The sequence below is a fragment of the Chaetodon trifascialis genome, chromosome 4, assembly GCF_039877785.1.
Source record: "Chaetodon trifascialis isolate fChaTrf1 chromosome 4, fChaTrf1.hap1, whole genome shotgun sequence".
NCBI classification, from domain to species: Eukaryota; Metazoa; Chordata; class Actinopteri; order Chaetodontiformes; family Chaetodontidae; genus Chaetodon; species Chaetodon trifascialis.
The window spans coordinates 2,344,725-2,356,545 of NC_092059.1; the positions used below are offsets into that span (position 1 = coordinate 2,344,725).

The 11,821-nt window shown below is 48.6% G+C and overlaps 2 protein-coding genes across 2 annotated transcripts; one reads left to right on the plus strand and one right to left on the minus strand.

The window, feature by feature from the left end:
* On the plus strand, nt 1-7,630 carry dipk1ab (divergent protein kinase domain 1Ab). The gene is made up of 5 exons (XM_070960991.1): nt 1-365; nt 5,947-6,081; nt 6,212-6,319; nt 6,405-6,581; nt 6,661-7,630. Exons 1-5 carry the CDS (start codon nt 312-314, stop codon nt 7,471-7,473), a joined length of 1,287 nt encoding a protein of 428 aa, XP_070817092.1. The 5' UTR covers nt 1-311; the 3' UTR covers nt 7,474-7,630.
* Nucleotides 7,631-7,850: 220 nt separating this feature from the next.
* Nucleotides 7,851-11,821, minus strand: LOC139329957 (large ribosomal subunit protein uL18). The gene is made up of 8 exons (XM_070960624.1): nt 11,727-11,821; nt 11,165-11,234; nt 10,961-11,076; nt 10,666-10,800; nt 10,255-10,457; nt 8,681-8,858; nt 8,083-8,171; nt 7,851-7,999 (listed from the first exon to the last, which is right to left on the minus strand). Exons 1-8 carry the CDS (start codon nt 11,727-11,729, stop codon nt 7,900-7,902), a joined length of 894 nt encoding a protein of 297 aa, XP_070816725.1. The 5' UTR covers nt 11,730-11,821; the 3' UTR covers nt 7,851-7,899.

Sequence of the window (11,821 nt, forward strand, 5' to 3'; positions counted from 1 at the left end):
AGCATGTAAGATATTTTCTAAAAGCAACAACAAATGGTTGCAAAGTGTCACCCACCCTCCTCCTGTAATTGGCCAGGAGCTCCTCCGGGGCGCTCTGGCCAATATGAGGCTCACTTCGCTGCAGTCGCGGCGCGGCGCAGTCTGCCGCCTCGCCGCGTCCGAGCGCGCGCTGACGGAGCCGCCGACAGAATCACTGATGTTTCGCACTCGGAGGTTTTCCAGGCTGAGCCCAGGAGGCGGTCCCTGATCCGTTTCAAGTGTGCGCCGAATTTCTTCCTCCAGCAGCTTTTGTGAGATGTTCTGCATTTGCCATGGCGAGAGATCTGTTTCCATGGGGGTTCTTCAGAAAGCCTCTGTACATCCAGGTAAGCTTCTGGGAAATCCCTCTTCACTCTGGTGTGAAGTCTAATTGGGAATCTACCCCGGCGCGGTCTGTGCAGCCTGTGTCTGCACAGCCGGAGGCAGAGGCGATGATGACTGATCATTACAGCCTCCTCTTCATCACCCGACCTTCATTTTGCATGTGGATTGGCGGTAATTTGCGGGTGTTGCTGTGTAGGTTTTTCAGCCTGAATCATAAAGTCACTTGATGCTCGACGGCTCAACCATCCTCCTGATCCCCGTTGCTGTAGCAACCACGTCCATGATGCATAGCTGCTACAGTCACAGCGGCTGCTCGCGAGGCTGCAAAAGTTTAGTATCACCTGCCGTTACGTAAGGCGTTTACTGCTTTCACAGTTCTTCTGTTGCGTCGTGTTGTGCGTTAGTGCTGCTTTACCATCACTGGCTTCCATTAAACATTACCAAACATTCAAACTGGGATTAAACCAGGAGCCCGTGTTTGAGATGGTGCTGCCCTGCTCGTGCTCCTGTGGGAGGATGTTGAAGACCATTATGTAACAGTCTGATGTGAGTGGAATTAGGTGAGGTCCACAGCGACTTTCCTCATAAGTAAAATTAAACTCTGGAAGGGAAGCCCCTGAAGGACGCGTGGAGGTCTCAGGAACCCATGAACAGAGCTGGATCATTGATAGGAAGTGAAGCTGAACGCTCCCCCTGACTGAAGCAGCAAAGCTCCACATCATCAGACTATTCAAAGGGAATATTGTGTCTGAGACTCTGGGGCAAAGACGTTCGCTCCACTAATTCTGGTGGACGGTAGTCTCAGCTGTTGCTGCGTGCTTCCTGCCCTTGTCCTCGCATGTTAGAGAGAAAAACTGTCAAGTGCAGCGAGTAGCAGGAGAAACAGCCCGTCTCCAGGGACAGCCACCAGCATCGCTCCGTTTTCTAGGCCAGCTCAGCCTCCCAGTGACAACTTAAGAAGTGTCACTCAGTGATCCTCAGAGAGAAGCTATTTCCACTGAAATGCAAAAACTGACATCTCCCGAGAGCTTGAAATGTGTTTTTAAATCTTTATGTTTTACAATCAAGTGCAGATTTCACAGCTGCAAATTCCTGCGTGTGCTTATTTCCCTTCACAAGAGATGAAAACATAATTATCTTCACACAGCAGAGACGCTTCAAACACGGTTTAATGGTCAAGTCTATAAAAAAGCACTTCAGCGTCCATCAGTCAGGCTGATGACATCTGCTGAGGCCGAGCTTCTCAGATGTACTGTCTCATAGATTCACTTTCTATTCTAATCTTATGTGTTTCACATTCAAAGCAAGCGACGAGTTGTTCAATCATAAATCAGCGACAGGGGGCAGGAGGGGTTTTGAACTCTTGTAAACAATTGACTCCAAAGTGCAGCATTTCATCGTGAGCTAATTCAGAAAGTGCGGATGACGTGAGGCTGATTCTTCAGCTGAGCGCAGCGTATCAGCTCTAACTCCTGCTCATAAATACACAAACTCACAGCGGTTGACATTTCGTTGGCCTTATGACAGCTGCCTCTGCATATTGATGGGGCAAGAACACTTGAATGCATCCCTCATCACAGACGTCGATACGGCAGATAGAGAGCGAGAGCGTGCTGTAGCTACAGATGTGTGCGAAGTTAGAAATGACTTGTGTTTGGCCTGCATCCAGTTTGACTGCTGTCTTAAGAGACTTTATAAATATAATCTATCACCTCTGAGCCGAGTTGGATGTTGAATGACAGCAGATTTATGTTGCAGATACGTCCTCGGCAGCCCCCCTCGGATAATTTGCACATTACAGCTCTGACTTGTTGGTTTGGATATGGGAGGGGGCTTCCCCTGACAGGAAGCTGCAGTCCTTGTAGGAATAAGACGAGCCTGCGCGTTTGTGTGTCCTGTTTGTGCGTGAACACCGCAGCTCCGGCTGTTCCACTTACAGCAGACTGCTGATAAAGTAATGTTCACATGTGTTAATGTCGCAGTATTGAGTCAGCAGGCGTGCTTTGTGTGTGTGTGGGGGGCAGTGGTGGTGGTGGGGGGTTGCCTGCTGTCTGGACTGTGATGAGTCAGATCTTTGTAGTGTTTGTGCAGACAGTGTGGCATCCTTTTTCCTGCGCGGAGTCTGTGACAAGTGGACAGGCTGGACAGCTACCGGCATGGAACTCTGTCCGCCGGTCTCTCCCTTCAGCAGCTCATCTGGACGGCTCGACCCACACACTGAGTAATATCAGGCAAACTCTGCATAAACATCTCCCGTCAGTCACTCCTCCAGCCCTCTCCATCTTTTGTTTCTCTGTTTTCATGTCTTTCTCGGCTCCTCTGGCAGCCCATTAACCAGCAGCCTCTGAGGGATGGCTTTATAAGCATGCATTATGGATGAATGGTGTGCAGGCTGCAAAAACCAAATGTCAGAACACTGCTGCGCTGCTCCCGATCAGCTTTAATCTCCACCTCAGCAGCTCAACATCACATAACACTTGTAAAGGTAGTGTGTGCTCGAATCTTTGCACGTCATTTCACAGAACCTTCAGGGTTAAAAGGCTTTGATCACGCGGCCCCCCCGGCAGGGTGTGGAGGAAGGAGTTCAACTAGATCATGACAGATCGTTTCTTTCCGCCCACCTCAGCATATGGCCACAGCTCCCAGTCAGTCTCTAATTAATAGCTGTCACAGCAGCCACAATCAATATCGCCTCATTAGCCATGTTTGTGTAACTCTCTCGCTTCACAAAGGGTCAATACATAATCCCAGAGATAGAAACGAACCGGCCAGAGCTGAAATGAAAGCCACAAACTGTCAATTAGGAACGAGCCAACCATACATCGGTTTCCCTGTAGAGTGTTATTTCCATAATGCCGGTGCTGTTGATGCATTTCACCTACGGAAAAATCAATGGGAGGTGCATGCTGCTCTCACTTGTGCGGTCGCTGCTGTTAAACTTGCCGTCGGCCTTCCTGGTCAGATTTGTAAATAAATCATTCAATAAATAAAGCAGCAGAAATCACATTTAACTAGAAAAGGTTGAATAACTTCTCCTTGTTAATTGGATCACAAGTGCATGTAAGGTGATTTGTATGTACATAATATATAAATAAATCAGAATCACAGATGTGAGAGGGGATGACGACTGTGCTCACAGAAACACAGCAACCCCAGCTCAAACAAGCCTGTGATATTCTCCTAATTTCATTCTTTCATTTAACTGCTAAATCATATTTTCTCTAAAATCTGTGAGTGAGATTTCCTCCCCCACACGGCCATCCTCCAGAGGACGCTTACACTTGAATTTATGTTGTTTTATTGCCCGAAACAGCTCAATTTAAAGCTGCACTAATCAATATTTTGACATTGATTATTGATTCAATCACTGTGTGAAACGTGAACGGGGACGTTCGCAGGGATGAACCCTCAGAAAATAATCACCCGGCTCTGCAGCTCCTCTCAGCTGCAGCGTTTTATTGTCTTTCAGCTCATCGTTTTGTTTTTCTTTTACGAACTTTTCTGTTTTTGTTCGGTCGTTTTTAGTCAAAAACAAAGCTCTGATAATCCCTCTTTACACGACACACCCAGCACAGAATGGCAGACACAGTCAGAGACGAGCTGGCGAACACAGAGAAGCATTTAGCAGCTAACGAGCCGGCTGTGCTGATGCGTTTAAGGCCCGTGGTGCTGCCCCCTAGTGGCCAAAAAAATCTATTAATGCAAATCTGAAGATACTGTGTCTTCAAAGATCAGCCTTCGATCCTCTGTTACTACACAATGTAAACTGGCCTCGGTGTCCTCACCGGCAGCGGCTGTCCTGTTGGTGACGGCAGAGACAGAGACTGTCTGCAAGCTGCAGTGTCAAAAGCAGAGAATGAACGGAAGATCAAACGTACAGCAGTTGAAATAAACCTCACGTCTTGCGTCTCTGCTTCTTGTATTCGTTTGAGTGAATGGGAAACGAGCAGAGTGACCGTCCAGATACTTTCTGTTAGACTGTACAGCTGGGTCAAAAAGGTCTCGGGGGAAGACGGAGCGGCGAGCGTTACAGAGACAATAAAGAAGAAGGCGGAGGGAGATGCAGAGACTTCTGCCAATAAAGAGAATTAGAAGTGAAAGGGGCAGAGGGTGGACGCAGGGAGTCCATCACTGTCGAGCACTGAGTGCAGACATCATTAACAGAGGGAGAGAGGACTGCTAAAAAGTCTGTTATTTCTCACTAATGTTCTCCAGTTGGAGGAATGCCATCATGGATCCGGGCAGACTGTTTTTATCAGCTGAGGAATCAGAAAGAAAAGCAAAAGACGAGGTAACGAGTGAGGAGTCAGTGACCACAGACAGCGTTAACTGTTCATCTCTGAGCGGCTGTTTAAAGCTGCTGCATCAGTGATGGTTCGACTTTTCCACCTGCTTCCACTCGCACAGGTGACTTCACTGCACACATAAAAGAATGATGCCTCGAGTTTTAGCATTTTCTAATCAGCCGTGGAATCTTTTTCCTGCTCCTCGTCCCATTTCATTAATAATGATCCAAAACTTCCACCGAAGACAGACAAGAAGCTTGAGAGTGTTTTTCTCTCTGAGCAGATCACACTGTCATTCTGTTTTCAGCTCATTAGTTTAGCTGTATCTCCTTTGATGTCACATTTTTACTGTGATATCAGCAAATAGTCACTCAGCTGAACAGGAGCTTTTTCTGATCCTTTTCTCACTCAGCTCGGCCTTTAAAGCTGCAACTCATATTTTTCCATCGACAGTTGATCAAATCCCTGTGAAACGTGAACAAATCGTCGCCCGGCTCTGCCCTTCCTCTCGGCTCTCTGGAGCTTTTTAACATCTGCCAGCTCAAAACGGGCCTGAAAACAGCTCTGATGAAGTGGACTGTGCACGACCTCCACAGCACCAAAGCAGCACAAAGTTAGTGGCGAGCTGGTGGACATAACGAAGCATTTAGCAGCTAACGAGCCAGAAACTGATGGAGCGCAAAACAGAGCCACGAGGAAGGTGAATATTGGACTTATATTTGTCAGGTGGCCAGAAAAAAAGGCCGTACATGAATGCTAATGCTGCTCCGCGCCTGCTGGGCAACTTTGCCCACAGCAGCTTTACACGGTGATAATCTGTCAGTATTAAAGCCGTGAGTTCATCTCAGAAGTGTGTGGGACAGCAGATGTGAGACTTCACATCGCCTCTGAGAACATGCAGGTTAATGCAAAGGTCACAGCTTTGCCAGAAAAACTCTCATTTCCACGGCGAGGGCGCGCTGCGTGCACGCTGCGTGCACGCTCTGCAGGCGGGAGAAGGGACTGATACGCCAGCCTCAGGCAGCAAACATGACTCATCCTCTCATTAATGTCCATTATGGTGCATCATGTGAAAAATCCATCTTATCAGGCTGACCTCGGACCACCCGGACCATTTTAATGCACTGAAACCTCCACAGACAACAGAGTGCATCACACATTATTTATTGAGGAAGAATCTGATGCAGTTTTCCATTTAGCTCTCTGACACGAAGCTCGATCTGTGAGCGGACTCAATCTTTAACACGAATTTGAGGAAACTTTTAAGCTTTTATTCTTAAACTCTGTTTCCAAACAGGCCAGGTTTTCCTACCTACACATGAAGTACCTGTTCTTCTCCTGGCTGGCCGTGTTCGTGGGGAGCTGGATCGTTTACGTGGAGTACTCCTCCTACACCGAGCTGTGCCGCGGACACGACTGCAAAAACTCAATAGTGAGTGTTTTATTTCTCCCGTCACAATGACTGTGCGTCATCCCATCCGCACCTTGCCCTGCATCCTGAACTGCGGTCCTGTTCCAGGCCCCTCTGAGCTGTTCGCCAATGTTTCCACTGTGTTTTTCAGTGTGAGAAGTACAGGAAAGGTGTCATCGACGGCTCGGCCTGCAGCAGCCTGTGTGAGAAAGACACGCTCTACCTGGGGAAGTGCTTCACTGCCAAGCCCGACAGCCAGGTCAGTCTTTTTTAAATCAAACGCTCCTCTCCAGTCTGCTCCTCATTAATTCAGCTGCACCTCAGGCCTCGCTTGTTTATTTTAGGTGTACTCTGGGAGCTGGGGAGACCTGGAGGGAGTCATTAAGTGCCAGATGGAGGAGGCCCCTCATTATGATTTGGGAAGCGAGATGGAGCCCAGGAAGGAGGCCGAGGCCTTCAGCACGCCCACCAAAGGGACCTCTGTGGAGAAGTTCAGAGAGATGATCCTCAACCACCTAAAGGTCAGGAAGCATTCATTAAACAACAGATCAGCTGACTTCAAAGCCTTGGCTTGTCTTAAAATGGTTTCTCTCTTTACAGGCTAAAGTGGGGGATCAGGCCAACCTTGCAGACCTGGCAACCCAAGTGCTGTCTATAACAGACGCTAACAAGGATGGCCACATCTCTCTGCCCGAGTCTCGGTCCACCTGGGCTCTGCTGCAGCTCAACGAGTTCCTGTTAGCGTTGGTCCTGCAGGACAGAGAGCACACGCCCAAGCTGCTGGGCTTCTGTGGAGACCTGTACGTGATGGAGAAGGTGCCCTACTCGCCGCTGTACGGCATCAGCCTGCCCTGGATCATCGAGGTGTGGATCCCTGCCGGCCTGCGCCGCAGCATGGATCAGTGGTTCACCCCCTCCTGGCCGCACAAGGCCAAGATCTCCATCGGACTGCTGGAGCTGGTGGAGGACGTTTTCCACGGCACCTTCGGCAGCTTCCTCATGTGTGACGTGAGCGCCACCAGCTTCGGCTACAACGATCGCCACGACCTGAAGGTGATGGACGCCCGCTACATCGTCCCCGAGGCCATCTTCCAGGAAGGCATCAGGCAGCAGCGCTGCGACGTGGACGAGGACTGTCTCTACGGGGCAGACTGCCTCACTTCCTGCGACCTCACCAAGCACCGCTGCACTCCCGAGGTCGCCAGGCCGAACTTGGCCAAAGCCTGCGAAGCGCTGAAGGACTACATCCTGAGAGGAGCCCCGTCCGACGTGAGAGAGGAGCTGGAGAAGCAGCTGTACGCCTGCATCGCGCTCAAGGGTTCAGCGGAGCAGATGGAGATCGAGCATTCGCTGATTCTGAACAACCTCAAGACTCTGCTGTGGAAGAAAATCTCCCACACCAAAGACTCCTAATAGAGACACAGAGACCGAATCCTGGACGTTTTTAAAGACTTCTCACTGTCTCATTGTAAAACTTCATGTATAACTGATGTATTTTATCATGAAGCTCGTTGAGGGAACTCACTTTCATATGAAATCATGTAATAAATAACCTGTGTTCATATACTGGAGCAAAATGAGCCAATGCGATTTCTTTGAAACCACGACAAATCAGTAAATTTGATTTAAGAGCCGTATGCTGAACCCTCGCAGAGCACAGCCCGCTCGTTTCTGAGTACTGATGCACCTTCATCTGCAGCAAAGAGCAGCTGCCTTTAATACCAAACACGAAGCGTCTGCAGAAACGATCCGTGGAGTCGAGCATGACAGATTACACGAGAGCACTTGACTCTTTTCAATAGATTTATTAGAACAAAATTTGCCGAGCAGACAGACACCTCAGTCTGAAGCCTCTTGTTCCTGAGCCCGGAGGAAGCTGGCCTTCTTCTGGGCGATGCGGTCTTTCCTCTGGGCCAGAGAGAGCTTGGCACGGTTCCACCTAGACCACAAAACAAGCACAGTTAGCGTCTGCAGTTCGACTTAAAGGCGAGCGGTCTGACTGACGAGGACGACGCGTCTCACCTCTTCTTCTTGACTTCTTTGGGAGGCTTCTTTTCATGGACAGGATTCTCACGGATGCTGGCATGAGCCTTTTTGTACATCTCCTCAATCTGAGAGAAAGATAAACGGTTAAACTCCACGAAGTCTGATTCGTGGGTACAGTTTAATAATGAAGAAAGTTTTACTGAAAATACGTCATGATTCAATATACCTACGATGCCATTTCCCATCGTGGACCTTTCAGGGCAAATACTGGACCAAGCATTTGTCTTTTGTACCTAAGCAGCCTCATCCTGATCTGCTTCTGTGCTGTCTGATGTAGCTTGAAGCTCAAGGTCCACACTGAGTTTATTTATTGTTTACTTGATGGTTCGTTTAAAACGCACAGTTACACCACTGACCCATGACTGATGAATAAAGCAGAGATTAACGTGACTGATCAGATGATTTAGAAACCAGCTCGTCCAAAAGTCCTTAGTCTAAAGACAGAGGCGCAGCTTTGGCCCTGCTGAGGTTAAGGATGTGGTTACTGCACCGTGACCCCTGACCTCTTCCTCACGAGGAATCACTAAAGGGAATCAGTCACTAAAGAGATAACAGAGACACAAAGCCAACTTGCCGAATCGGGGGTGACTCCATTCTTGATGAAGCGGGAGAACTGCTTCTTGTAAGCCTCCTCATCCTCCTCCATCAGGTAGCTCATGTACTCGGACACGTTGATGCCCATGATGTGCTTGCGGTGGACCTCAGCGTTGAACTCCTTGCTCTCTGAGTCATATCCAGGGAAGCGCTTGGTGCTGGGGGGGGGAGTGAGACAGTAACACCTTATTTACACCTGTATCACTGCATGGCACCATGTACTCTGCATCCACTCTGGGCATTGTCTGTATTCTGCACACACTGATGATCTCTGTATATATGTGCCAGCTGCTGTTTTCGGCTTTCTCATGAGTGCAAGCACACAGCAGACTGCATTAAACCTGGCTGACAATACATACTCAGACGAAGAGCACTGGCACTGAAACGCGTAACGTCCTGAGGTGCAGACTGGAAACGACTCTGAACTCCTGACAACTGAACGTCGCTGCTGATCTTTTGCAACCCGATGATTTGCATTCAGTTCACTGAGGTGCATTCAGAAACACAGCTGAGTGAAAGCATGTTTTAGTATCGCTTCCTTGCCATTTTATACGACGCATCCTCAACAGATTCACTTTTTGAAGGTCTTCTCAGTTCAGCCGGTCTGAATCAGACCTGTGATTCAGCTGTGGATCAGCAGATGTTTTATCCACAGTAAACTGCACTTAAAGGTACCAACAGATGTGGCAAATGTGCAGCTTTGCATTATTTTATCTGAATAAACTTGCCTCCTCTTTGTCTTTGCTACAGGACACACCTGACATATGAATTCAGAATTTACTCTTTAACGTGACACTTCAGGTGGCTTTCAGCCTGAGCATTCAAACTGCGCTGGACTCCCTATTATTTAAACACCAGAATAAAATCATATCCAACCACGTGAGGGGGGGGTTGGATGACACATTAACCGATTAAGACACTATCGTTGTGGTCGTGACCCCACATCTGTCTGTTTGAATGAGATATAAGCTGATGGACGACTGATTTCAAGCATTTCCTGGAGGCCAAAATTCAGATACATCATGCAAAATCTGTGTTTAATCAGCTGGCAGACGAGATGAAACAATCACAGCCAACATCTGAGCGAGCACATCACACCTGAGCTGACAGAGCAAATACAACTGAACGCTTTCACTGGAGGAGCGCGGTCATCGTGCCGCAGGTCTAACAGCAAAGCTCGCTGTTTCAGTAACGTCTGCACGAGTCGCTAACGACGGCTGCCTGCTCGCTTCAGCTTAAGAGCTTCTGAGAGCCAATTAGAAAACAAAACCAAAGTCGCTGATGAGGGAACAGCAGACAGTCCGCATTTTGACTTTCACAGTGGGAAAAGCTCAGCTATTACTAACAACATTAACAATGATGCCGTTCAATTCAAGTGTCCCGAGTGGGAAGCAGCTGCCGTTAATGTTCGAAGTAACATCTGTCTTCTTCCTATTGTGACATGCTAAAATACCTGCGACAGAAAACAAAACGCAGACAAACAAACAGACAGTTTCTATAATCTGTACAACGTGTGTTTGATTCACATGGAATCCAACACGTGTGGCAGGTTACCTGTGTGGGATGGACAGGCCTCCATCCACAGCTCCCTTCAGCGCACCGAACACCTTGTTGCCTGTGGTGGTTCTTGCGAGTCCAGCATCCAGGTAGCAGGTGAAGGCGCCTGGCTGTCCGTCGATGCTCTCCACGTTGAACTCATCGCCTGTCACCTCCACCTGGCCTTCATACACCTTATCCAGGCCAAACTTGTTCAGCAGCTGTGGACACATTTAACATTCAACATCTGGTTCAGCAGCATTTGTAAGTCTACCTGTGAAAACCACAATTTCGTTCTCTGTGGGCAATTATTTGAAGTCAGAATGAACCAATCACAGCTGAGATCTCGTCTTGAAAAGGTCAACCTGGGTTGGACACAGGGCATTCACACTCAGGACAGGGTCAACAGGGATGAAGGTTCATACGTACTCTGCGGGCCAGCAGCAGACCAGTGCAGTAGGCTGCTGCGTAGTTCGTCAAGCCCACGGAGATGCCGTACTTTGGCAGCTCGTGTGAGTAGGCCGCACACACGATCATATCACCCTCAATCTTGGCATAGGCGATCTGCAACGCAAACACAAGCGAGCATGAATTTACATCTAACTCGAAGTGGACTGACACTGTGCTGCAAAGACAATGTGTCCATTTCCAGCTCAGGTCATCCCTGTCTGTGGAGAAACTGGACCCCATCGCGTTGGACGGGCTGATCTCCACGCATGCTCACCTGGCAGATAATGTCCCTGTTGGAGAAGCGGACAATCATCCGGTACTTGGGTGTGTTGTACTTGTTCTTATCTTGAACGACCAGGCGCTTACGAGCGAAGAAGTCAGTCTTTCCCTCTGGAAGGAACCCACACTTCAATCACTTACAAACACTTAAAATCAACTCAGACGAGAGGAGGAAGACGACAGGAACAGGGTGCCTCACCTCTCCTCCTCCTGAATTTGACCTGGTACCTCTTGAAGTAGGCCTTGTTCTTCACCACTTTAACAAAACCCTGCGAGGGAACAAGCACTGACTTCAAATCAGGGACTCAACACTCAACATGCCAAGAGCAAACTCCACGTTATTTCCTGCGTTGCTGTGTGCACAGCAGCGGGGTTGTCACTGTCACTCGGCTAACATTAGCAAGCTAAACCAATGGAAGCGAACGAGAGGAGTTAGCATGATGGCTACGCAGGGTTGACGACAAGCAAACCGGCTAACGGTAAGCAGAACAAGATGGAAAATCAGGGGATGTGAACTTACAGACTCATTGGTCACACACTGACGAGCACATCACAACAAAACAGACTAGAAACTAAAGGAAGTAGTCAGTTTGTGAAGGCAGCCATTAGGCCACGTTTGACCAGACCCGGGTAAGCGTTAGCCGGAGTAAATCTAACTTCATCTGAACATCGGCAGCATGTTTTTAAACGTCTGACACCACACAGGCCAACATGGATGTCTTAAGTATGCACGTAGGTACATATTGGGACGAATTACCAACCATTTTGCAGTCTTTTTGTCTCCTTATGAAGGAGCCCGGAGCCAAAGACTGGGGCTTGACTCCGCTGCACTGGAAAAAGGAAGATTGTCGTGCGC

Excerpts from the sequence above, each read along its gene's own strand:
- dipk1ab (XM_070960991.1), top strand. The coding sequence starts at position 312 with ATGGCGAGAGATCTGTTTCCATGGGGGTTCTTCAGAAAGCCTCTGTAC. Across the intron at positions 6,082-6,211 it reads ACGACTGCAAAAACTCAATA|TGTGAGAAGTACAGGAAAGG; the intron begins GTGAGTGTTTTA and ends TGTGTTTTTCAG. Across the intron at positions 6,320-6,404 it reads CTGCCAAGCCCGACAGCCAG|GTGTACTCTGGGAGCTGGGG; the intron begins GTCAGTCTTTTT and ends TGTTTATTTTAG.
- LOC139329957 (XM_070960624.1), bottom strand. Across the intron at positions 8,172-8,680 it reads ATGGAGTCACCCCCGATTCG|ATTGAGGAGATGTACAAAAA; the intron begins GCAAGTTGGCTT and ends TCTTTCTCTCAG. Across the intron at positions 8,000-8,082 it reads AAAGAAGTCAAGAAGAAGAG|GTGGAACCGTGCCAAGCTCT; the intron begins GTGAGACGCGTC and ends TTTGTGGTCTAG.